The 27,611-nt window shown below is 36.9% G+C and overlaps 2 protein-coding genes across 5 annotated transcripts in view; one reads left to right on the plus strand and one right to left on the minus strand.

Moving 5' to 3' along the window:
- Positions 1-27,611, plus strand: part of LOC143644315 (uncharacterized) — a 40,721-nt gene that overhangs the window by 6,057 nt on the left and 7,053 nt on the right. For 2 of the 3 annotated variants that reach the window (XR_013156596.1, XM_077113141.1), the window contains exon 2: positions 7,315-7,362. The exons of the other annotated variant lie outside the window; for it this stretch is intronic. The gene's annotated coding sequence lies outside the window, so the exon portion shown is untranslated. The remainder of the gene's footprint in view (positions 1-7,314; positions 7,363-27,611) is intronic. 3 annotated transcript variants of the gene reach the window in all.
- LOC143644314 (baculoviral IAP repeat-containing protein 3-like) overlaps positions 20,947-27,611 on the minus strand; it is a 15,297-nt gene continuing 8,632 nt past the window's right edge. The window contains exons 5-8 of one of the 2 annotated variants that reach the window (XM_077113139.1): positions 26,206-26,448; positions 22,256-22,510; positions 21,954-21,995; positions 20,947-21,819 (exon numbers count right to left, since the gene is read on the minus strand). In XM_077113139.1, the coding sequence (XP_076969254.1) occupies positions 21,626-21,819; positions 21,954-21,995; positions 22,256-22,510; positions 26,206-26,448 (734 nt within the window). In that variant the 3' untranslated portion in view covers positions 20,947-21,625. The remainder of the gene's footprint in view (positions 21,820-21,953; positions 21,996-22,255; positions 22,511-26,205; positions 26,449-27,611) is intronic. The other variant, XM_077113140.1, reaches the window with a different exon arrangement.

The raw sequence follows: 27,611 nt of genomic DNA on the forward strand, positions 1-27,611 counted from the left end.
CATGATTAACCTGCCCCCAGGTAGCAGGCTGATCACCTCAGGAAGTGGTATCATATTGGGGACTAAGTGTGGGTCTCTGCTGCTGGCGGGTTGGGCACTCAGCAGGGGTCATAGCCAGGTCAGTCTTGGTGAGTGGAAGTCCATGTTACTGAGCCCATGCATAACCTCCATCTCTACCACAATGCCCACTTTGTTCATGAGCCCCTTGGGCAATAACAGGAATGGCTGAGGAAAGAGGATGACTTGTAGCCACAGGACGGGTCATCTTATCCACTTGATTATTAAAACCTTCCTCGGCTAAAGTCACTCTCTTGTGAACAGTCACATCAAGTTCTTTGCCCACTTGGAAAGGTCTATCCACATATCTCTTCCCCAAACCTCTTTGTCACCAATTTTCCAATCATACTCCTTCCAAGTCCCTGACTATCCGGACAAACCATTAGCAGCAGTCCAAGAGTCAGCATACGAATGCATCTCTGGCCAGTTTTCCTTCCAAGCAAACTGAACAACCAGATGCACTGCTCAAAGTTATGCCCACTGGGAGAATTTCCCCTCCCCATTGTCCTTTAAGGTCATCCTAAATTGGAGTTGTACTGCTACAGCTGTCCATTTCCAGGTGATACCTGCATATCATGCAGAACCATCTGTAAACCAGGCCCAAGTTTTTTCTTCCTCAGACAACTGACTTGTCAACTGAATGCAAACTGTTTCTGGTGGTCCTTTCCTGACACCTACTGAGAAAAAAGCATTTGCCAAATCAATAGCTCCATACCAGGTACTAGCGATAGGTTGATTTGCTTAATCAATGATACTACATCTGGAACAGCAGCTGCAATTGGAGTCACTACCTGGTTAAGTTTACGGTAATTCGCTATCATCCTCCAAGTCCTGTCTGTTTTCTGCACAGGCTAAATAGGAGAGTTGAATGGGGATAAGGTGGGAATCACCACCCCTGCATCCCTCAAGTCCTTAAGAGTGGCACTAATCTCTGCCGTCCCTCCAAGAATGTGATATTGACTTTTGTTTCACTATTTTGCTAGGTAGGGGCAGTTCCAGAGGCTTCCACTTGGCCTTTCCTAACATAATAGCCCACATTCCACAAGTGAGAGAACCAATACAGGGATTCTGCCAGTTGCTGAGTATGTTGATTCCTGCTATTTTTGGAACTGAGGAAATGACCACAGAATGACACACTGGACCCACTGTGAGACGGACCTGAGCTAACACTCCGTCAATCACCTGACCACTATAAGCTCCCACTCTGACTAGTGGACCACAGGGACATTTTGGGTCTCCTGGAATTAGTGTCACTTCTGAGCCAGTGTCCAATAATCCCCAAAATATTTGATCATTTCCTTTTCCCCAGTGCACAGTCATCCTGGTAAAGGCTGTAGGTCTCCTTGGGGAAGGCTGGGAGGAAGGTTAACAGTGTAAATTTTGGACAATGTAAAAGGGTCTATCCCCAAGGGTACTCTGCCCTCCTCTTATTCGAGGGACTCTGGGTCTGTCAACTGTCTCAAGTCTGTCTGGTAATTAGTTAAAGGGCTGTGACTCTCTGTTTTTGTAATTCAAATTAGACTTCTTTTCACTTGACCTAGAATTCTGCTTATACGGTTCCAACAAGAATTTAGTAGATTCCCCAACTAATTTACTTCTAGGTACTCCAGGATCTACTAGCCAATGCCGCAAGTCTCTGCAAGTCAGATTATTTTCATTGCTGCTTTGAGTCTGCTATCCATTATGGTGGCTATACCCACCTTTTCTATGATGATTGTTGCCACATGGTTTCTGCCCACTCAGTATCTCACCATCACCATTGTGTTTAAGAATTCCAGCTCAGTGACAGCAGTTCTCACAGTAATATCTGACCTACAGAGAAGGGCAACTACAGAGCTCTTCAGGGATAATGGAGCTAGTCTCACAAATTTATTTCTAAAGGTTCTGGTGAAGATGTGTCCTCTGGAATTCCTTGGGTGTCTGAGCAGGACTTCCATGATAAATCCACTCTAACATTCCCATCTCTCTAAGCCTCTAGATCCCCTCATCTACATTATACCAGGACAGTTCTGGCATTTCAACCTCAGGTAATGTCGGCCACCTTTTGATCCATGTTTCAGCCAACCATCCAAACAAACCATTAATGCCCTTTCTAACCCTTCAAGCTACAACATTGAATGCAGAATCTCTGCTTAGTGGGCCCATGTCAATAAATTCAGCTTGATCCAACTTTATATTCCTTCCACTATTATCCCACACCCTTAATATCCATTCCCACACATATTCTCCTGATTTCTGTCTATATAGATTGGAAAATTCATGCAGTTCTTTTGGAATATAGTGTATCTCCTCTTGAATCACACTTTGTACCTCACCTTTCAGGCCTGTTGGGACTTTAGTCTAGTTATAGGTCTTGAAGAAAAGAGGGATGGCAGGGATGAGTCATGAAACGAAATAGAAGTGTGTTTTTAGCCAATTACCCCAGGGTATTCCATTGCAGTTTCATCTGGTGAAACAGGATTAGGCAGTCCAGACAGAGGAGTGAGGGTTGTTTCCCATGGAAGGTGGTTACAAGGTTAGGAGGCACTGAAGGGTTAAATTTTTTAGTTGGAAGTTGGATGGCAGACTCCGCTGGGAAGACCGCAGGCCAGGAAGCTGTTTCCTCAAGGCAGGCTGAAGTTCAAGAAGCTCTTTCCTCAGGGCCAACCATTGCAGGTCTTTCTAGCAAAGACTCAGCAGATTCCAGGGATCTTGTCTCCCCATCTCCATCATTATCAAACAATATATCACTATCCCGCATTTCAGGATCCCATTCATTTCCAATCAAAGCCCTTACTTTAACAGTAGTCACCCAGCAAGGTTGAGATTTTAGTTTATGTTGTAAATCTGCTACTCGAACAATGAGGCTTTGTGTCTGGTTTTCAGAGACCTCAAGTCTGTGATCACAGGAAATAAGATTTTCTTTCAGGGCATACGTGGAACTTTTACATCATTCATTTGATGCTTAAGGTGCAAATTTGAAGCCTTCAGCTCATCCCTTCCCTCATCATTGTATCCAGCATATCTTACAACAACCATCCAACATTGTTATACCTCTTAATTCCACAAAAATCAGTAAAGGTGTCAATAACATTCTCCCCCAGAGCCTTGCCTCCTATAAGCATACAGTTAGCAGAATCTAGTGGTGATATTTTGAGTATCTCTTTTGCCAACTCACCCCATAGCCTGTCAGTGCTATCTTGATGACTGGAAACAGAGTCGTTAGTGCCTCTGAGTTTAGCCAGAGTAGAAAACCAATTATTAAAAACTGTTTTTTAAGATTCTGTTTCTCAAGAGCCACTCCTGGTATCAAGCTATGGTAGTCAGGGTTCTCTAGAGAAACAAGACCAACAGGAGAGATCTGTAAATATGAGATTTATAAAGATGTCTCACACAACCATGGGAATAGAAGAGACCAAAATTTGTAGGGCAGTCTGTGAAGCTGGCAGTCCCGATAAAGGGTCTGGACAAAATTCACAGGAGCAGCTCGCTAGCTGAAGAAGCAGTGAGAGTGTCTCATTTCCCTTAAAAGCCTTTTGGCTAATAAGTGATTAGATTATCTTCTTGTGGGAGAAACGTCTTAGTTGATCACAGATATAATCAGCCACAGATGCAGTCAACTGACTGATGATTTAATATACCAGCCTCCAGTTTTATCAACCAGTCATGAAATATCCTTGCAGCAATGGTCAGGCCAGTGTTTACCTAACCAGACAACTAGGCATCGTCATTTGGCTAAGTTGACACCAGAACCTAATCATCACAGTCTATTTTCTAACTTTTTCATATGTCCCAATAATATATTTCAGGGTCTTTTCTCCTCCATTATTAGATCCAGTCTTGAATTATGTATTGAATTTAATTCTCATTGTCTCTTTACTTTTGTTTTTTAAATTTTGGAAACATTTAAACAACATAAACTTTCCCATCTCAGCCACTCTCAAACATATCACTCAGAATTAATCACATTCACAACCCACTGCTAGAACTTTTCCATCACCCCAAGCAGAAACCCTTTCCCATTATGCATTACCTCCCCATTCCCATCCTCCATTCCACTCCCCTGCCTCTGGTAACCTGTACTCTATTTTCTGCTCCTAGTGTTTACAAATTCTAGCTCTTTTATTTAAGTGGACTCATAACAGTTATTAGTCCCTTTGTGCTGGACTTATTTCACTCAACATATCTTCAAGGGTCATCCATGTAGTGGCATGTATCAGGACTCCATTCCTTTTTAAGGCTGAGTAATAGTCCATTATATGTATATACCATATTTTCTTTATCCATTCATCTGCTGATAAGCACTTCAGTTATTTCCATCTTTTGGCAATTGTGAATAGTGCCACTATGAACATCAGTGTACAATTATCTACTTTCACTTCTTCTTGGTATATACCTAGTAGTAAGATTGCCAGATCATATGCCAGCTGTATACTTGTCATCCTCATGAATCACCAATTGTCTTCCACACCAGCTGTACCATTTTACATCCCCACCAGGTGGTGAATAAGTGTTCCTATTTCTCCACATCTCCTCCAACAGTTGTAGTTTCCTGTTTAATAGTGGACATTCTAGTAAATGTGAAATGATATTTCATTATGATTTTGATTTGCATTTTAGTGAAGCTGAACATCTTTTCCTAAGCTGTTTAGCTATTTATGTTTCATCTCTTTAAAAAATGACTATTCTTGTCTTTTGTGCATTTTTAAATGGGATTGTTGGTTTTTTAATTGTTGAGTTGTAGGATTTCTTTATATGTTCTGGATATTAAACCCTTATCAAATATGTGGTATCCAAATATTTTCTCCCATTGTGCCAGCTGCTTTTCACCCTTTTGACAAAGTCCTTTGAAGCATACAAGTACTCAGTTTTGAGGAGGTCCCATTTATCAATTTTTTGTTTTGTTGTTTGTGCTTTAGATGTCAAGTCTAAGAAACCACTGTCTATCAAGAGATCATAAAGATGCTTCCCTACATTTTTCTTTTATGCATTTTATGGCACTGCTTATACATTGAGGGCTATGATCCATTTTCATGAGATAGGGGTCTTCTTTCATTCTTTCAATTTTGGTATATAAAATGTGAGATAGGGGTCTTCTTTCATTCTTTTGAATATGTATATCCTCAGTTCTCCCAGAACCATTTGTTGAAGAAACTGTTTTGTCCCAAATGAGTGGACTTGGCACCTTCTCATAAATCAATTGACCGTAGATTTGAAGGTCTGTCTCTAAACTCTTAATTCCATTCCATTGATCAATAATGTCTATATTTATGCTAGTACTATGCTTTTTTGTTTGTTTGGTTTTTATCACTGTGGCTTTATAGTTTGCTTTATAGACAGGAAATATGATTCCTCCAACTTCATTCATCTTTCCAAGATATTTTTTGGCTATTTGAGGCTCAATACTTTTCCAAATAAATTTGGTAATTAGCTTTTCCATTTCTGCAAAGTGGGCTGTTGTAGTTTTGATTGGTATTGCATTATATCTGAAGATTGATTTGAGTAGAATTGCCATCTTAACAACATTTATACTTCCAATCCATGAACACAAAATCTCCTTCCATTTATTTAGATCTTCTTTGATTTCTTTTAATCAATGTTTTAGAGTTATCTGAATATAGTTCCTTTACATCCTTGGGTAAGTTTATTCCTAGATATGTGATTCTTTTAATTGGTATTATAAAGGAAGTTTTTTCCTTGATTTTCTCCTTGGATAGTTCATTACTAATGTATAGAAACACTACTGAATTTTGCCTGTTGATGTTATTTCCCGCCAGTTTGTTGAACTTGTTTATTAGCTCTGGTAGCCTGGTTGTCGATTTGTCAGGACTTTCTAGATATAGGATCAGATCATCTGAAAAATACTGAAAGTTTTCTTTCTTTCCTATTTGGATGCCTTTTATCTCTTTTTCATACCTATTGCTCTAACTAGAACTTCTCAGAAAGTGTTGAATAACAGTGGTAATGTCTTGTTCCCCGTCTTAGAGGGAAAGCTTGTACTATCTCGCTGTTGCATATGGTGTTAGCTGTGGGTTTTTCATACGTGTCCTTTATCACGTTGAGGAAGTTTCCTTTGATTTCTATCTTTCAAAGTGTATTTATCAAGAAAAGAATCAGGATTTTGCCAAATGCCTTTTCCAAATCAACGTGATCACATGAGATTTTTCTCCTTCACTTTGCTAGTGTGGCATATTACATTAATTGATTTTCTTGTGTTGAACCATACCTGGAATAAACTTTCTTGGTCATGGAATATAATTCTGTTAATGTGCTGTTGAATTCAATTTGCAAGTGTTTTGTTGAGGATTTTTGCATCTAATTATTCATTAGAGAGATTGGTCTGTAATTTTCTCTTTTTTGTACTATTTTTATTTTAGAGTTGGCTTCATAGAATGAGTTAGGTGATATTCCCTCCTCTTCAATTTTTTGGAAGAGTTTGAGCAGGATTGGTATTAACTCTTCCTGGAAGGATTGATAGAATTCACCTGTGAAGCTGTCTGGTCCTGGGCTTTCTTTACTTGGAGGTTTTTGATGACTGATTCAATCTCTTACCTTGTGATTAGTTTGTTGAGGTCTTCTATTTCTTCACAAGTCAATGTAGGTTGTTCATATGTTTCTAAGGAATGTCCATTTCATACATGTTGTCTAATTTGTTGGTGTACAGTTTTTCATAATATCCTTTTATGATCTTTTTTATTTCTATGGGGTCTGTGGTAATGAACCCCCTCTCATTTCTAATTTTATTTATTTGCATGTTCTCTCTATTATTCTTTGTCAGTCTAGCTAAGGGTTTCTCATTTTCCTGATATTCTCAAAGAACCAACTTTTGGTTTTGTTGATTCTCTCTGTTGTTTTTTGGTTCTCTATTTCATTTATTTCTGCTCTAATCTTTGTTATTTCTTTTCTTCTGTTTGCTTAGGGATTAGTTTGTTGTTCTTTCTCTAGTTTCTCCAGCTGTTCATTTAGGTCTTTAATTTTAGCTCTTTCTTCCTTTCATGTAGGCATTTAGAGCTATCAATTTCCCTCTCAGCACTGCCTTCACTGCACCCCATAAGTTTTTTGTTTGTTTGCTTGCGTGGGCAGGCTCCAGAAATTGAAACTGGGTCTTCAGCATCACAGGCAAGAATTCTGCCACTGAGCCACCAATGCACCACCCCTTTTGTGTGTGTGTATGCTATATGGTGAGGCCACATTTCATTATTTTTCTATGTGAGTATCCTGTTAGTGCAGCAGCATTTGTTGGATTTTTGTTTGCTTTTTGTTTGTTTTGTTTTTCAGGGGGAAGTGCATGGACAGGGAATTGAACCCAGGTACCCCACATGGCAGGTGAGAATTCTACCACTGAGCTACCCTTGCATCCTCCCCCCCCCATAAGTTTTGATATGTTGTGTTGTTTTCATTTGTTTCAAGATATTTACTGCTTTAACTTGCAATTTCTTCTTTGATCCACTGATTATTTAAGAGGTGTTGTTTAACTTCCATGTGTTTGTGAATTTTCCAGTTCTCCAGATGTTACTGCTTTCCATTTTCATTCTAGCATTATCAGAGAAAATGCTTTGTATCATTTCAACCTTTGTAAATTTACTGATACCTGTTTTGTACCCCACAATGCGGTCTATCCTGGAAATGTTCCATGAACACTTGAAAAGAGTATACGTTCTGCTGTTTGGGGGAGGGGTAACAATGTTCTATATATGTCTATTAGTCTAGTTATTTATCATATTATTTAGGTTCTCTGTTTCCTTTTTGATCCTCTGTTTAGATGTTCTGTCTATTGAAGAGAGAGGTGTGTTGAATTCTGTCACTATTGTTGTAGAGATATCTGTTACCCCCTTCACTTTTACCAGCATTTGCCTCATGTACTTTGGGGCACTCTGGTTAGGTGCATAAATATTTATGATTGTTATTTCTATTTTGTTGAATTGCCCCTTTTATTAATATATAGTGTCCTTCTTTGTCTCTTATAACATCTTTGCATTTAAAGTCTATTTTGTCTGAAATTAGTATAGCTACCCCAGCTTTCTTTGGTTTTGGTTACTGCTTGCATGGAATGTATTTTTCCAACCTTTCACTTTCAACATATTTGTGTCTTGGAATCTAAAATGAGTGTCTTATAAACAGCATATAGATGGGTCATATTTTTATTCATTCTGCCAATCTGTGTCTTTTGTTTGGGGAGTTTAACCCATTAACATCTAGTGTTATTACTGTAAAAGCACTTAATCAACCATTTTATCCTTTCTCTTTTTGTCATTTTCTCTCTCTTTTTATCCCTTTACTCACCCTTACTGGTTATATTCATTTCTACAGTCACCACCAAGCCTCTCTCTCCTATCCTTTCTTTTCAGCAGTAGAACTTCCTTTAGTATTTTTTGTAAGTCAGGTATCTTCTTAACAAACTCTCTAAGCTTCTGTTTATCTGTGAATGCTTTACACCCCCACTCATTTTTGAAGGCCACCTTTGCTGAAATTTTTCCTTTTCAGTGTCTTTAACATATTGTACACTGCCTTCTCACCTCCATGGTTTCTGATGAGAAATCTCCACTTAGCCTTATTTGGCTTCCCTTGGTTCTTCTTTTGATGCTTTCAGAATTCTCTATTTCTCTTTGGCATTGAGAATCTGATTAGTATGTGTCTTGGCATGGGTTTATCTGGATTTATTCTGTTTGGAGTACATTGGTCTTCTTGGATTTATATATTTGACTTTTACAAGGGTTGGAAAATGTTTAGCCATTATTTTCTCAAATACTCTTTCTGGCCCTTTTCCCTTCTCTTCTCCTTCTAGGACACCCGTGATGCATATATTTATGTGCTTTATCTTGTCAATCATTTCCCTGAGGACCTACTCAAAATTTTCCATTTTCTCCATCCATTATATATATATATATTTTTTTCTAGTGCTCCCTTTAGTATTTCTTGCAGAGCTGGTCTCTTGGTCACAAATTCTTTCAGTGACTTTTTTTTTTTTTCCCATATATTTTTTTTTATTAATTAAAAAAAGAATTAACAAAACAATTAGAAATCATTCCAATCTACATGTACAATCAGTAATTCTTAATAACATCACATAGTTGCATATTCATCATTTCTTAGTACATTTGCATCGATTTAGAAAAAGAAATAAAAAGACAACAGAATAAGAATTAAAGCAATAATAGAAAGAAAAAAAAACAAAAAAAACAAAAACAAAAAACCTATACCTCACATGCAGCTTCATTCAGTGTTTTAACATAATTGCATTACAATTGGGTAGTATTGTGCTGTCCATTTCTGAGTTTTTATATCCAGTCCCGTTGTACAGTCTGTATCCCTTCATCTCCAATTATCCCTTCTCTTTTTTTTTTTTTTAATTAACGGAAAAAAAGAAATTAACCCAACATTTAGAGATCATACCATTCTACACATGCAATCATTAATTCTTAACATCATCACATAGATGCATGATCATCATTTCTTAGTACATTTGCATTGGTTTAGAAGAACTAGCAACATAACCGAAAAAGATATAGAATGTTAATATAGAGAAAAAAATAAAAGTAATAATAGTAAAATCAAAACAAAACAAAACAAAACAAAACAAAAACCTATAGCTCAGATGCAGCTTCATTCAGTGTTTTAACATGATTACTTTACAATTAGGTATTATTGTGCTGTCCATTTTTGAGTTTTTGTATCTAGTCCTGTTGCACAGTCTGTATCCCTTCAGCTTCAATTACCCATTGTCTTACCCTGTTTCTAACTCCTGCTGAACTCTGTTACCAATGACATATTTCAAGTTTATTCTCGAATGTCCGTTCACATCAGTGGGACCATACAGTATTTGTCCTTTAGTTTTTGGCTGGATTCACTCAGCATAATATTCTCTAGGTCCATCCATGTTATTACATGGTTCATAAGTTTATCTTGTCTTAAAGCTGCATAATATTCCATCGTATGTATATACCACAGTTTGTTTAGCCACTCTTCTGTTGATGGAGATTTTGGCTGTTTCCATCTCTTTGCAATTGTAAATAATGCTGCTATAAACATTGGTGTGCAAATGTCCGTTTGTGTCTTTGCCCTTAAGTCCTTTGAGTAGATACCTAGCAATGGTATTGCTGGGTCGTATGGCAATTCTATATTCAGCTTTTTGAGGAACCGCCAAACTGCCTTCCACAGTGGTTGCACCCTTTGACATTCCCACCAACAGTGGATAAGTGTGCCTCTTTCTCCGCATCCTCTCCAGCACTTGTCATTTTCTGTTTTGTTGATAATGGCCATTCTGGTGGGTGTGAGATGATATCTCATTGTGGTTTTGATTTGCATTTCTCTAATGGCCAGGGACATTGAGCATCTCTTCATGTGCCTCTTGGCCATCCGTATTTCCTCTTCTGAGAGGTGTCTGTTCAAGTCTTTTTCCCATTTTGTAATTGGGTTGGCTGTCTTTTTGTTGTTGAGATGAACAATCTCTTTATAAATTCTGGATACTAGACCTTTATCTGATATATCATTTCCAAATATTGTCTCCCATTGTGAAGGCTGCCTTTCTACTTTCTTGATGAAGTTCTTTGATGCACAAAAGTGTTTAATTTTGAGGAGTTCCCATTTATTTATTTCCTTCTTCAGTGCTCTTGCTTTAGGTTTAAGGTCCATAAAACCGCCTCCAGTTGTAAGATCCATAAGATATCTCCCAACATTTTCCTCTAACTGTTTTATGGTCTTAGACCTAATGTTTAGATCTTTGATCCATTTTGAGTTAACTTTTGTATAGGGTGTGAGAGATGGGTCTTCTTTCATTCTTTTGCATATGGATATCCAGTTCTCTAGGCACCATTTATTGAAGAGACTGCTCTGTCCCAGGTGAGTTGGCTTGACTGCCTTATCAAAGATCAAATGTCCATAGATGAGAGGGTCTGTATCTGAGCACTCTATTCGATTCCATTGGTCGATATATCTATCTTTATGCCAATACCATGCTGTTTTGACCACTGTGGCTTCATAATATGCCTTAAAGTCAGGCAGCGCGAGACCTCCAGCTTCGTTTTTTTTCCTCAAGATGTTTTTAGCAATTCGGGGCACCCTGCCCTTCCAGATAAATTTGCTTATTGGTTTTTCTATTTCTGAAAAATAAGTTGTTGGGATTTTGATTGGTATTGCATTGAATCTGTAAATCAATTTAGGTAGGATTGACATCTTAACTATATTTAGTCTTCCAATCCATGAACACGGTATGCCCTTCCATCTATTTAGGTCTTCTGTGATTTCTTTTAGCAGTTTTTTGTAGTTTTCTTTATATAGGTTTTTTGTCTCTTTAGTTAAATTTATTCCTAGGTATTTTATTCTTTTAGTTGCAATTGTAAATGGGATTCGTTTCTTGATTTCCCCCTCAGCTTGTTCATTACTAGTGTATAGAAATGCTACAGATTTTTGAATGTTGATCTTGTAACCTGCTACTTTGCTGTACTCATTTATTAGCTCTAGTAGTTTTGTTGTGGATTTTTCCGGGTTTTCGACGTATAGTATCATATCGTCTGCAAACAGTGATAGTTTTACTTCTTCCTTTCCAATTTTGATGCCTTGTATTTCTTTTTCTTGTCTAATTGCTCTGGCTAGAACCTCCAACACAATGTTGAATAATAGTGGTGATAGTGGACATCCTTGTCTTGTTCCTGATCTTAGGGGGAAAGTTTTCAATTTTTCCCCATTGAGGATGATATTAGCTGTGGGTTTTTCATATATTCCCTCTATCATTTTAAGGAAGTTCCCGTGTATTCCTATCTTTTGAAGTGTTTTCAACAGGAAAGGATGTTGAATCTTGTCGAATGCCTTCTCTGCATCAATTGAGATGATCATGTGATTTTTCTGCTTTGATTTGTTGATATGGTGTATTACATTAATTGATTTTCTTATGTTGAACCATCCTTGCATACCTGGGATGAATCCTACTTGGTCATGATGTATAATTCTTTTAATGTGTTGTTGGATACGATTTGCTAGAATTTTATTGAGGATTTTTGCATCTGTATTCATTAGAGAGATTGGTCTGTAGTTTTCTTTTTTTGTAATATCTTTGCCTGGTTTTGGTATGAGGGTGATGTTGGCTTCATAGAATGAATTAGGTAGTTTTCCCTCCACTTCGATTTTTTTGAAGAGTTTGAAGAGAATTGGTACTAATTCTTTCTGGAACGTTTGGTAGAATTCACATGTGAAGCCATCTGGTCCTGGACTTTTCTTTTTAGGAAGCTTTTGAATGACTAATTCAATTTCTTTACTTGTGATTGGTTTGTTGAGGTCATCTATGTCTTCTTGAGTCAAAGTTGGTTGTTCATGTCTTTCCAGGAACCCGTCCATTTCCTCTAAATTGTTGTATTTATTAGCGTAAAGTTGTTCATAGTATCCTGTTATTACCTCCTTTATTTCTGTGAGGTCAGTAGTTATGTCTCCTCTTCCATTTCTGATCTTATTTATTTGCATCCTCTCTCTTCTTCTTTTTGTCAATCTTGCTAAGGGCCCATCAATCTTATTGATTTTCTCATAGAACCAACTTCTGGCCTTATTGATTTTCTCTATTGTTTTCATGTTTTCAATTTCATTTATTTGTGCTCTAATCTTTGTTATTTCTTTCCTTTTGCTTGCTTTGGGGTTAGCTTGCTGTTCTTTCTCCAGTTCTTCCAAATGGATAGTTAATTCCTGAATTTTTGCCTTTTCTTCTTTTCTGATATAGGCATTTAGAGCAATAAATTTCCCTCTTAGCACTGCCTTTGCTGCGTCCCATAAGTTTTGATATGTTGTGTTTTCATTTTCATTCACCTCGAGGTATTTGCTAATTTCTCTTGCAATTTCTTCTTTGACCCAGTCGTTGTTTAGGAGTGTGTTGTTGAGCCTCCACGTATTTGTGAATTTTCTGGCACTCTGCCTATTATTGATTTCCAACATCATTCCTTTATGGTCCGAGAAAGTGTTGTGTAAGATTTCAATCTTTTTAAATTTGTTAAGGCTTGCTTTGTGACCCAGCATATGGTCTATCTTTGAGAATGATCCATGAGCACTTGAGAAAAAGGTGTATCCTGCTGTTGTGGGATGTAATGTCCTATAAATGTCTATTAAGTCTAGTTCATTTATAGTAATATTCAGATTCTCTATTTCTTTGTTGATCCTCTGTCTAGATGTTCTGTCCCTTGATGAGAGTGGTGAGTTGAAGTCTCCAACTATTATGGTATATGAGTCTATTTCCCTTTTCAGTGTTTGCAGTATATTCCTCACGTATTTTGGGGCATTCTGATTCGGTGCGTAAATATTTATGATTGTTATGTCTTCTTGTTTAATTGTTCCTTTTATTAGTATATAGTGTCCTTCTTTGTCTCTTTTAACTGTTTTACATTTGAAGTCTAATTTGTTGGATATTAGTATAGCCACTCCTGCTCTTTTCTGGTTGTTATTTGCATGAAATATCTTTTCCCAACCTTTCACTTTCAACCTATGTTTATCTTTGGGTCTAAGATGTGTTTCCTGTAGACAGCATATAGAAGGATCCTGTTTTTTAATCCATTCTGCCAATCTATGTCTTTTGATTGGGGAATTCAGTCCATTGACATTTAGTGTTATTACTGTTTGGATAATATTTTCCTCTAACATTTTGCCTTTTGTATTATATATATCATATCTGATTTTCCTTCTTTCTACACTCTTTTCCATATCTCTCTCTTCTGTCTTTTTGTATCTGACTCTAGTGCTCCCTTTAGTATTTCTTGCAGAGCTGGTCTCTTGGTCACAAATTCTTTCAGTGACTTTTTGTCTGAGAATGTTTTAATTTCTCCCTCATTTTTGAAGGATAATTTTGCTGGATATAGAAGTCTTGGTTGGCAGTTTTTCTCTTTTAGTATTTTAAATATATCATCCCACTCTCTTCTAGCTTCCATGGTTTCTGCTGAGAAATCTACACAAAGTCTTATTGGGTTTCCCTTGTATGTAATGGATTGTTTTTCTCTTGCTGCTTTCAAGATCTTCTCTTTCTCTTTGACCTCTGACATTCTAACTAGTAAGTGTCTTGGAGAACGCCTATTTGGGTCTAATCTCTTTGGGGTGCGCTGCACTTCTTGGATCTGTAATTTTAGGTCTTTCATAAGAGTTGGGAAATTTTCAGTGATAATTTCTTCCATTAGTTTTTCTCCTCCTTTTCCCTTCTCTTCTCCTTCTGGGACACCCACAACACGTATATTTGTGCGGTTCATATTGTCCTTGAGTTCCCTGATACCCTGTTCAAATTTTTCCATTCTTTTCCCTATAGTTTCTGTTTCTTTTTGGAATTCAGATGTTCCATCCTCCAAATCACTAATTCTATCTTCCGTCTCTTTAAATCTATCATTGTAGCTATCCATTATTTTTTCTATGTTTGCTACTTTATCCTTCACTTCCATAAGTTCTGCGATTTGTTTTTTCAGTTTTTCTATTTCTTCTTTATGTTCAGCCCATGTCCTCTTCATGTCCTCCCTCAATTTATCGATTTCATTTTTGAAGAGGTTTTCCATTTCTGTTCGTATATTCAGCATTAGTTGTCTCAGCTCTTGTGTCTCATTTGAGCTATTGGTTTGTTCCTTTGACTGAGCCATATTCTCAATCTTTTGAGCGTGGACAGTTATCTTCTGCTGCTGGCGTCTGGGCATTTATTCAGATTTCTCTTGGTGTTGGACCCAGCAAGGTTGTAATATTTTTCTGTGAAATCTCTGGGTTTTGTTTTTCTTATCCTGCCCAGTAGGTGGCGCTTGTGGCACACGTTTGTCTGCTGGTCCCACCAGTAAAAGGTGCTGTGGGACCTTAAACTTTGGAAAACTCTCGCCGTCCTGGGGGTTCGCTAGCCGAAGCGGCTTGAGCCGGCCCGGGGTCCGAACGCAGGGAGGGTTGCTGGTCGCCGCAGCCAGGGAAAGAGCCCGTCCGAGTATCCTAGTTGGCCCTGGGCAACAAGTGTGGCGGGAGGGCGCCAGCGGCAGCGGCCCGCCCGAGAGAGTGCACGTTCCCCGGGAGTCACGGGGTCACCGTTCTCCGCGGCCTGGGGGTTTCTGATCCAATTCTCTCAGTTGGTCCGGGGGCTGCGCGTGGTGTGGGCGCCAGTCACCTTGGTTTCAGGGGACCGCCTCTCCAATTCTCCCAGCCGGCCCGGGAAGGGGGAAGGGAGTAACTCCGGCCGCTTGCCACCCCGCCCGGTAAGGCCCGCGCGCCTCGGCGATCTCACCCGAGCTGCTTCTCTCAGCCAGCCAGCCGTTCCAGGATGGGGTACGCTGTCTTTTTTATCTCTGTTGTGGCTTTGGGCGCTTTCTGTATCGTTTCTACTCCCCTAGTAGGTGTCCTGGAGAAGAAACTAAGATCCGCGTCTTACTAAGCCGCCATCTTCCAGGAAGTTCCATCCATTATATTGTGTGTTTGAATTCAGTGGCTGAGTCTTCTAACTCTCTGGTCCTTCCTTCTGCCTCTTCAAATCTGCTGTCGTGTATCTCTAGTATGTTTTTAATTTCATCTATTGTGTCCTTTCATTTCTGTAAGATCTGTTATTTTTATTTGTATGCTTATGAATTCTTCTTTATGCTCACCCAATGTCTTCTGAATATCCTTTATCTCTTTGACCATCTTCTTCAATTGACTTAGATTTGCTTGAACACCTTTGATTAGTTCTTTCCAATTCTGTATCTCCTCTGACTTTTTAATTTATTCCTTTCGCTTTGTCATATCTTCCTGCATTTCAGTGTACCTTGTGAGTTTTTGCTTATATCTGGTTAACTTGATGGGTTTATTCTGAAGGCTGATTTCTCTTTCTTGTCTAGGATTTTGTTGTTGGTTTGGGTTGTATTAAGAATCTTCTTTGAAAGTTGTTTCATCAGTATTTCTCAGCCAAAACAGGGCTAGTTATCTATGTGTGTGTGTGTGTGGGGGGGGGGGGGGGTGCAGTGGGTGCATAGACCAGATCCTCAATGCCCTGAGAAAGGGTCTGTAAAGACTCCAGAAAGCCCTTTTTTTCCTTCCATATTATCAGGCTGCACTTTCCAGTGTTCCCAGTAGATGGCACTCTTTGGCTACCTGTTCCCCTCAGCCCAGTAAAGACTGGCTGATAGGGCTCTTTGCCAGTTCTGGCTCTGACACAGTGAAACAGTGGCACCCCCTATAGGGCTCTTTGCCAGTCTGGCTCGACACAGGTCAAAACATGGTGCCCAGCAGCATCTGACTAAAGCAGGCTGAAGCTGCGGAATCCCATGTTCTCACTTCACCCGCCAATTTCTGGGTCAGTGCTGGACTGTGTCCCCTTGCACTTGGGGTGGAGGTTTCCTCCAGCCATCCCAGTCCACAGCCCTTTCCCAGGCAGGGATTGGGCTGCCTGCCACTGCTTCTCTCCAGAGATGGGGGCTGGTCACCAGGAGCCATGGATGGAATTACAACCTCTGGCCTTGGTTTCTCAGTCTCTTCGTCCTATACTTCCCTGTATGTTGTATTGAACTCCCCTGGCCTCAGAATCCTCAAAACAATTGATTTGGATAGTTTTGTCTGGCTATTTGCTGCTTTGGAGAGAAAAGTAGGTTCTGTTGCTCCCTCCCTATTTCTCCACTTTGGAAGCCCCTCACAATTTACTTTTAAAATCAACAGCAAGTGTGCACTGGGAATATGACTTTAAAAATCAGCTGAATAAATGGGGAAAACAAGTATAACACTGGACTACAAGGTTACATAGCAATAAGTAATAAAATATTATCTGTGTTACTTAAGTGATGTTATATACTTTTTAAAAATATTTGTATTTTTGAAATACTTTCAAACTTAAAGGACAGTTACAAAAATAATACACACCTCATACAGAAAACTCCAAATACTGCTATTTCTCCAGATACCCAGCTCCACCAACTTTAACTTTTTGCCACATTCCTGTATTATTCCATCTATCTATCCATTTATCTATCAGTCTATCTGTATATCTATCTGCCTATCTATCAGTCCATTTTCTGAACCCTTGAGTGTTCATTTTTTTCATAATATCCTTTTGAGCCTTTTCTCCTCCCTTGTTAGATCCCATTCAGGATTGCAAATTACATTTAATTGTCATTGTCCCTTTAGTGACTGTTTTTGTAAAATGTTTTTTATTGTGAAATATAAGATATATACAAAGAGAAGAAAGAAAAAACAATAATTGTCAAAGTGCACAAGTAGTTATGGAACAGATTTCAGAGTTTGTTATGGGCTACCATTCCACTATTTTAGATTTTTCCATTTAGCTGCTCCAAAACACTGGAGGCTAGAAAAAAATATCAGTATAGTGATTCAACAATCATACTCATTGTTAAATCCTATTTTCTCTCCTGCGTCGTTAGTTCTTCTCCTAGTCTATAGAAATCTTTAGGCAATGCCCATTCTGAAATATTAAATACTTCTTTAAAAAAAGTAAAAGAAGCAAGGCTTCTGATTTTTTTTTGGTATGCATGTTTTATCCTACACTGAAGTATTTCATAATTTCACTTTCTTGGTCAAGCAAGAGCTGTAAGAGAAATAAACGTGAATTCAGAATGACCAATTCTTCCTGTGTATATTTTCTAGATTTTTTTATTTTTGCACACATATTAGGAATGTTTTGTAACTATCCAAGAAACAGTGACATAACTGAATATAGAACTACTCCCAAAATCCATGAGTATTTTTGGAAGTGTTTAGGCATTGTTAGTCATGGCATATCTTTTCTTTGTGTCAGAAATCATATCACCCGAGGAACTGGCATGTTCAGCCTAGTAAAGAGAACACTTAGAAAGTATATGAGATTTTACTAAATTAGAAGGCGGAGTTTTGCTCAGGACAAAGAACATCTTGGTACTTAGAATTGTTCAGAAATGTAAGAAGTTACTTTGAGGGGAAATGAGTTCTTTGACTCTGATCATACTCAAGCAGAGGCAGGAATTCAAACATACTGCTGACAGAGGTTATGGATATATAGGACTCCTAAGGTCTCTTCCATATTTTGGTTGTAGTTAATGATGGTTCTTCTCCTAAATCTATCACTTACTATCTATGAGACCTTAGGCAATATACTGACCTTTTCTAAGCTACAGTTTTTAATCCTAAAAAGAATGAGAACATTACCTACCTAATGATTGTAACACTTGATCATTCTAAACATCTTACAGATAAATTAACTGTTTAAATCCTCTCCACCACTCTATGAGGTGGTACTGTATTATCTTCATTCCAAGATGCAAAATTGAGGCACAGAGATGTTAAAGAAATTTTCCAAGCTTACTCAGTTGTGATTTGAACCTAAAACCTGCACTTTCATCTGATATGAACTCCTCAGCCTTTTAAAAAATATGCCCATTTTCATGCCTCTCTAGTAACATGCAAGTTCAATAAATGTTAATTTTATTATTTTTATTATTAAGTTTCTAATTCCCATATCTATGTCTTATCTTTTGTTCTTTGCTAAGCCAATTTGCCATGCCCTATCATTCAGAAAGTAGTTCCAAGTCTTGTCCTACCTGAAATCTTTTTTTTTCCCACATGGGCAGGCGCTGGGAAATGAACCCAGGTCTCCGGCATGGCAAGGTGAGGACTCTGCCTGCTGAGCCACCATGGCCTGCCCCTGAATTCTTTTTTTAACTGGGTTGATCTTTCACCTCCAAGACTCTTTTTGATATCTAAGGGAATGTGGATTTGACCTATGATTCTCTGCTTTATCAGTGAATATGCCTTAGTACTTTACCTTTAGTAGTTTTTCTGAAGGAGGAAGAGATCCCCCCTCTCACATCCTACCCTAAATCACAGGAAGTCATTCATTCATTCATTTATTCAATAAGCGCCTATTCTGCGCCAGGTTCTGTGCTGCATACAAGACATATAATAGTGTACAAAACACCATTCTTGTTATAATGGACTTTTTGACAATAGAATATGGCATTAAACAAACAAATAAATGTATAAATACAAATAGTGATGTGTTGTGGGAAAAAAAGAACAAAGGTGCCATTGGAGAACCAGTCAAAGGCATATAATTTAGATGGGGAAGTCAGAGAAAACCTCTCTGAGAAAGCAACATTTAGGCTGACACCTAAAGAATGATTAGGAATTGCCAGAGAAAGGGTGAATGAAGGCATATTCCATTCAAAGACTTGAAGTGAAAAAGAGCTTGGCATGTTTAGAAAGTGAAGAAAGCCAGGATGACTGCAATATAGTTAGCGATTAGAAGAGTTGCAGAAAATAAAGTTGAAGAGCTATGACAAGGGCCAGACTATACAGAGCCAAGTTAGAATCTTATGAGGACCAGGTATATTGCGTGATTTGAAGAAGAAAATGAACCTATTATTTTCACAGTAGAAACTCTGGAGAGTAGACCTTTCCTAAATCTTCTTGATTAGAGGCATGAAAATGGGCATTTTTTTAAAAGGCTGAGGAGCTCTGACCCAATGATGCACTTTCTTTCAAGGGTATTATTAGTGTCCCTTAGAAATCACATGTAATAGTTTTGCTTGTAATTTACTTTGTAAGCATCCATATTGTTTGCATCATGCAAAAAGCCAAAAGGAAGTGAAGATGGTTGAATGATATTGCCTGTGACTGCAAAGGCACCTAATGTCTAATTGGAGATATCATAGTATCAAGTAATTTGAGGAAGTAAATAGAAAGGGTAGATGGAAGCTATATTGAGTATGACCTAAGTGTGAAATTAAACCAGCTGAAAGTTGAATTCTAACACTTGTTTTATATTGTAGAGGTTTAAATCATCTGTCCAATCCTAGGAACTAAAGAGCAGGTTGGTTGGAGGGTGGGGTAGGAGGCAACCAAATGTGTTAATGCATGTCAAGTACCCAAAATGTAACTGTCAGCAAATTATTATTATCTAGTGTGTGACTACTATTATTATCTACACCATTATTATCTACTGTGACCATATTTTTTCCAAAACAAAAATTCAATTTAACTCACACCTAAGGAAATAACAAAACATTTGAATAAATAGTAAGTACTTATTTGTTAACATTAGTTATTTTTTACCGAAATACGAAATTAACAAGAGTTTCACAATGGAGATGGCAAAGTAAGTTCAAATACTAAGTACAGTGTGCAATTAAAACCATATGAAAAATAGATGTTGCAAAAAGTGTATGTACAAAAAAAAAATGTGTATGTACTATCTCAGTATGTATCCTGTAGCTAAGTTACAAATTACCTTAGCAGCACTTACAATTTAACTCAATCTAGCACCCCAGGAAAATAGTGTGGCTAGCATGTGGCTAGCCAGCTGAGCCTTTTAGCATAGACACAAGATCAGTTGCATCTCAAGGAATGCATCCCTGAATGAAGAGATGGTTCTCTCCCCCTCAGTTAGTCCCTAATCTTTCTCTTTTAAATTCCCACATATCTAGGGCTGGCTTAAATGACTGGCCTTTTCATGTCTTCTTAAACTATTCCTTATTATAGTTTTAATTTGGTTTTAGAGCCCTAATATCTCTATAGGAAACAAAGGATAGAGAATTATGAGTTAGACATTTTGAGAACCAAGAGAAAATGCAGAGAAGGAAATGTTGCTGCACTAACAATAATGAACAGAGTTATTTTACCAGAATAAGCTGTTAATTCCAAAGGCTGTTAACCAATGTACAGAATTATTACCAGTGTGGTTCTCACATGGGTAAGAGTGACACAAGACTTCCTAAATGAATTAATGACAGATGAATAACCACACTTACTGAGGAAAGTGTTTGATTTTGTCTCAGCCATCTCATAAAATCCTATATATTAAAGCCAGGTGTGACTGATTCCTGTGCTCTACAAGTATAAATGAGGAAACATCTTATAGAAAGGGATCTAAACTGTAGTTCAATACTCAGAAGGTCTTAAAGGAGGTGTGGAAGGAGCATGGAAGTGACCAAATTATTAGAAACCATAAAATAAAGATATTAAGAACAGTAGTGATTTTAGCTACTTTATTAAATTGTCCTTCCAGAATTCTTTACAGAAACAAAAACTCACAGTGTTCCATAAAAGTCATTCAACAAATATCAAGACCTACATATAAGAAACTGGTTGAGAATGCAGAGAATCCATGTTCCTGGTTATTAATATATCTCATTAATATAAATATTTAAAATTCTAAAAGGTTAATTTAAAAATTTTAGATTTTACTTCACTTACAATTTCAGTAATGGTGAAATTTTGTTTTAGCATTGTATTTGTAGTGCTTTTTCTGCACAAGGTAATTCTCTTGGTATCTAAAGCACTGTGCTAAGCACTTTATATGTATTAACTCATTTCATCCCTGTAATAGCCCTTTAAGGCAGGTACTAGTACCCTCATCTAGCGGATAAGAAAATTGAGGCACAGTGAGGTAAGTACTTTGACAAAGGACGTACAACTAGCAGAAGTCAAACTGAGGCAGTTTGGTACCAGGATCTGTGCTCTTATATGTTTAATATTTATATTTACATATTTATGTGTTTATATAAATGCATTTAATTATATTTATGTAAAACAAAATCTTCAAAGTTGTAAATAAATAGAATTTTTTAAGGAAAACAAATCAGTGTAAGTTAAAAATACAATACATTTTAATCCATTCATTCTAAAAGTTTAGACAAAGTTTGGATCTTCTTCATGACAAGAATGTACGAACTGTACCCTTGATTGTACCTCTACAAATAGGACATTTTCGTAGAGAAGGGGCACATTCTTTACATACTACTAGATGGCCACAAGGAATAAACACTATGGACACTTCTTTATCCATACACACTTTACATGTTCTTTCTTCCTGTAGTCTCCTTAATTGTTCTTCCATTGGTAGATCTAAGAAGAGAAAATAATTTTTTTAATTCTTAAATTTTAAAAAATTTATAAAAGAAGTTTGCTTCTTTCCCAATGAAAAGCCAAGACAATAAAACGATGGTTTCTACTAGTTTAGAGTATTAATACTGTTTTACCTGAAACACCTTCTGTGGGAATATACCTTATGTCCTGTTGCACTAAGGGAAAAAAAGAAAAAGCATTACTATACCAAATAAGGTTGATATTTAGCCATAGAATATATGTTTTCAAACTAACAGTTTAGATTCTGACCAAATACTCTAAATAACTGTCCAATGTCAAGCTACAAAGATCTTTAATTTTTTATGCAATTAATAGTTTACAAATTGGATTGCATTACCAATAACCACAGATTATTACTGAGAATATATTTTCAATTGACCTAAAAAGTTCCCCAAAATAATTTTCTATCACTCACCAAATAGATTATTGTATAATATAGGGTCAGTTTCTTGTAGAGTGTTTTTGAATATGGTAGCTGCAGTATTTCCTTTTACTAAAACAGTATCAATCAATTCTCTTGCTTGTAAGGGTGTTTGTGTTTTCTGTTTAATAACATTATGTTCTTGTTTGTTAATCACTCTGGCAGTTAGTAGACCATCCAGGACTGGAAGCACACAAGTCAAATGTTGAAAAAGTGCCATTCTGTTCTTCCGGATTAACGATAGATCATCTTTATCAGAAAAAGAAAAAGCAAACACAAATATGTTCCAACTCTAGTCATAAAATTCCTTCCACACCTATACCATGTACAACGGAATGAAAATCCGTTGTAACCCACCATCAATAAGGCACTAAAGTTGAGTGCTAGGTTTGGGGGAACCTGTTTTCCCTGTGCATAATAATAATGCCACTTATGATAAGGATTTAGATTTATTGAGCACTGTGTTAAGCACTTTCTATGTATTAGCTCATTTCGTCTTTACAACAGTCCTTTGAGATAGGTACTAATGCTCCCATTTTACAAAAAGAAAACTGAAGCACAGAGAGGCAAAGGATATAACCAGTCAAAGACAAACTGAGGTAATGTGGTATCAGGATCTGTACTCTCAATCATGCTGCAATACTACTGGCCTTTAACCAGACAAAATCTGGAATATGATAAAATTGAAATTTCAATTCAATCTAGTCAAATTGGGAAAAGGTCAAATCAAGAGAAATTAAAAGGATAGAAATGTTTTTCTTAAATTGTTATTCTTTTATAAAATTCTTTAAAATTCCATTTTCATTGACATTTCAATTACTCCTCTCCCAATTAGATATGACACATTTCTAGTAGGAGTAAAAGGCACTAAGAGCATTTTGAAAAATAGACATTGTCAGTGACTACCTTCTGATCCTATAGGGCCATCTTATTCTCCTCAAGACCTAGATTTTTTAATCTTTTGGTAACAATTTTATATTTTGAATCCCTGCAATTTTATTGTCTCTTTGGAACATAACTATGCATTTATGAATCTAACTTTATTAGTTAATTAAGATAGTTTTATCATGATCCATAAAGCTATCTATATAAAATACTTTAATGACAAAAGTTGGGCAGTTTGAAAAAAAGAATTATTTGGGCGGAAATGATTGTTGGATTTTAGATTCAGTCATTTTTTCAAAAATAGGACACACAAGTAGAACCATCTAATAACGAATAAAAAATGCTGCTTATCCAGATTATTCCTATGCCAGATAAGCCCTGAAACCCAGAGGTACCAGTCTCTCCAAGAACATCAACCAATTTCATTCCTCTACCCCATAAGGTCAGTATACCTTTCCAGCATGAGGAAGTTAAAATGGTCATTGTCTAGATATCCCTGCAGATTGAGAGAATGATCAAATGAAAGGAAAGATTTGTGACTGAGAAATTAGGATTTAACACATGATTGTGACTACTGACTATATCATATGATACTTCTTTTTTGTTTGCTTGTTTCAGTGTATGAGAATAGCTAGAAGAAAATTGCTGAAATTGTTGAACTGTAACCCAGTAGCTCTGATCTTTGATAATGACTGTATAGCGTTTGTCATGTGACATGTGGTTGTAAAGGCCTTGGGACTGACACTCCCTTTGCCTGGTGAATGGGTAGATGAGTAATAGAATAAAGACAAAAAATATATATAGTAGGGGAGATAAAGGGTGTAGGATATTTTGGGTTTTCTTTTTTATTTTTATTTCTTTATTTGGAATAATAAAAATGTTCTAAAATTGTTTGTGGTGGTGAATACACAACTATTTAATGATCCTGTGAGCCACTAGTTATATACTTCAGATGGATTTTATGGTGTATAAGTACATCTCAATATAAAGAAAAAAAATTGGTGCTTAGTTGAAAAGTCAATGCTAGAAATACACATTTTGAAGATAAATGAAGCTATGAAAATAAATGAGAAAAGGGCCAGTGCCTGGTACAAAGTTGTTGTTCCATAAGTATCTGTTGAATAAATGAACACCAAGTGTTAGTTATTTAAAGAGTAGTACTAACATAAAGTAATAGCCAGAGGGGTAGAAAAATTATAGCCTAATATATGTTAAATTGACTATGTTAGAGAAGTAGTGATATACCAGAACATAAAAATATAATTTAGATTTGGTATTGAAGTATATCAGTTTTTCAATTTAAGATTTATTTCCCTAATTACATTTTACTTACCCTAATAAGTTCTTTTTTGAAAATTCTTAAGTCTCTAAAATTGGATTGCTATTAGCTGGGTGAAAAAAGTCTTATTTCAAAGTTACAGACTGTATCTGGTTTATAAAGGGGTGAAGACGTCAATATACCTCTGACACAGATTATTCTTTTATTTTTGGAAAAATATACTAAATTGTTTCTTCCTTTACACTCCTGTCAAGAAATTATTCACCCGTTGTTCTTGGTGAAACTATAATCATTTGCCTAAATGTATTTTCATTCACTCATTCAAAAAATATTTCTTGAGCATCGACCAACTGACTATGTGCCGACACTGTTGTAGATAACAGGGATTTAATGGTGAGGCTGAGAAGATAAGGAATCTTTTTGACAATGCAAATTGTTGTGTATTGTTGACCTGGAGTTATCTCTAGAGATTTGATTTTTTTTTTTGAGGAAATATAAATAATTTATGGCTGATAGCTTTAGAGTTACTAGGGTTTGTAAACAGTTGTGGAGATTGTTGTTCTCTTCTTTGAATAACTGTGACTAGGGACCAGTGGCTAAGACTGATAGGACTACTTTTTGGAAGGACATGCTGGCCTGATCTTTACTTCACAGTGAGAAAGAGAGCTTGACTAGGCTAGGCAAAGATTAAGTTGTACTGTTTTGCTGCTGTGGTATAAAGGACTGGGTAATTAACACTTTGTTGAATATACTGATACCAGATTACTGTGATCTGGTATGTTTGTCCAAGTGGGGGGGGGCTAAATATATCTTTGTGGACAGGGGTAGGTTTATCCCTAAATAGAGTGAACAATCTCCCTGTCAGTCATCCTGGGAAGAAACATTTCCCAGATCACCTGGGACAAATTTAACCGGCAAACTTTTTATCTCCTTGTACATATTTGGAGCCTTGAGCTTTGATAAGGGAAAACAAGCTCAGGACCTTTCTAACTGTATTTGCAAATTGGCCAGAGCTAAACAGAGATGAACCAGAAGCTAGGAAGAGAGATTCATAAGAATGGACATAGGGGCACTAAAAGAGGTCATACCTAGTTGTCATTGTAAATTGCCGTCTTAGATAAAATTCCCTTTTGATAGCCCAAATACCAGTAAGCACTTGTTAAAAGTTACGTCTGAAAGGCCTACAGGTCTGATCCATGTTAGGAAAGAGTGACAAAAATCAGCATTTCTCTTTGTTTCTTTGTTCTACGCAAGAGAAGTGATAGCAGTGTTGCCGCCAGATGAAATTGGGCAGGACCAGAGGAGAAGAGTTTTTATGAAAGGTGATAGTGTAGAGGCAGTAGGGTAGCAGATAACACTAGTGTGGAAGGGATAATTTGTCCTGAGAGCATGTCAAATAGTAAGACCTGCCTAAGTAACAGGACACTCTGAAGAGGAGCTAAGTTCTTATGTTTAGGGAACTTAATATTAATTTACAATTAGCAGTGTCAGTGATCACACACCAATTTACAGGAAAGGATAGTGAGCAGTTGGCCTGGGTTAAAAAATGTGTCATGAATAATTATATACACAGTCAACTGCCCAGAGTAAAAATATGAATTACAGAAAAGCAGGGAAAAAAACTTCACTCAGCATATACATTGTCAGTTTACTGAGCAATTCAATTTATTGAGCAATTCAGAATACTAGACATCAGAAAATATGACTGGATTGCTTTCTGTAATTTACATACAGTGTTAAATGCTTATGGAAATAGAGACTAATAGATAAATATCTGTACCTGATTCTTTTTCCTCATTTGCTCTTTCTTTCTCCTCTTCTCTTAATTCATCTTCTGCATTAAGTAAATCTAATACAAGATCACTGACAGTTTTATAATTCTCTCCAGTTGTTAGGATTTTACTCTGAATTGTCTGTTTTACCAGCCTTCTATTGAAGCCCATTTCCAAAGCAGCTTTAACCACAGGTGTATTCATCATGACTGCATCTTCTGAACAGCTTTCTCCAGGTCCAAAATGAATAACTATATGGAGCAAAGAATTTAGCACATATTAGGATAACCTGAATGTTTTTAAAGTGAAAATTACTACAATGTCAAAAACAAAATCCAGAAAATGTATAGGCACTATTTTGTATGAACTTTGTTATATTTAAAACAGGGATATTTTACTTCAGTTGCTAAAATAAGAATATGGACTATTATATTCTGATAAAAGATACACATTTTCTGGCATAACTGGATATACATATGTGAGTGGAAGAAGGAAAGAGAATGTCAGAATCACCCCCCAACAGAATTGAGATTCTTTTTTCCCCGTTTTAAACGAACAAATGAGCTTTCTGAATAAAATATATTTCACGTATTTTTGAAAGAGGCCATCGTCATCACTCACTTCTATTATTGCAGTGGCCTCCTACAATAGTGCTCCCTTATAATTCATTCTCAACATTGAAGCCAAAGTGAATTTTTATTTTTATTTATTTTTTTAAATTTTTATTAATAAAATCAATCAACATGCAAAATGAATATTCTTAATGTATGAACATTCCATACTTGGTATGCAATCAATAGCTCACAATATCATCACATAGTTGTATATTCATCACCACAATCATTTCTCAGAACATTTACATCACTCCAGAAAAAGAAATAAAAAGAAAAAAGAAAAAACTCATACATACCATACCACTCACCCTCCCTCTCATTGACCAGTATTTCCCTCTACCCAATTTATTTAAATATTTGTTCCCCCTATTATTTATTTATTTGCTATCTGATCTTGTCACATTCCTCTTTAAATTCCATAAAAATGCCATTGTTCTTAGGACTTTGGATGAAATCCAGTTATGTAGCCTGCAAGATCTCTTACAATCTAGACTCTGTTTACCTTTTCAGCCCTATCTCTTTCCACTTTCTCCTTTGCATTCTACTCTAGCCCAGAAGTTACAAATTGATGACTCTTTTGCCCAATTCTGCCTGCAGGAGCCACCACTCTTAGAGCTGGCCTGCTTTACTCATTTATCTATTTGCAGTTCCCGAATTTTGCTCAGTTCTTAAAGGTGCCTGTTCTCTTTTATCACTTAGGCCTTTAATATGCTGTGCTCTCTCCCTGGAAGTACTCTTTTCCTCCGTTTGTCACTTGATTAACTCCTGCTCTTCCCTTGAGCTCTCCTTGAAGACAAAGT

Source organism: Tamandua tetradactyla, chromosome 8 (genome assembly GCF_023851605.1).
Source record: "Tamandua tetradactyla isolate mTamTet1 chromosome 8, mTamTet1.pri, whole genome shotgun sequence".
Lineage (NCBI taxonomy): Eukaryota > Metazoa > Chordata > Mammalia > Pilosa > Myrmecophagidae > Tamandua > Tamandua tetradactyla.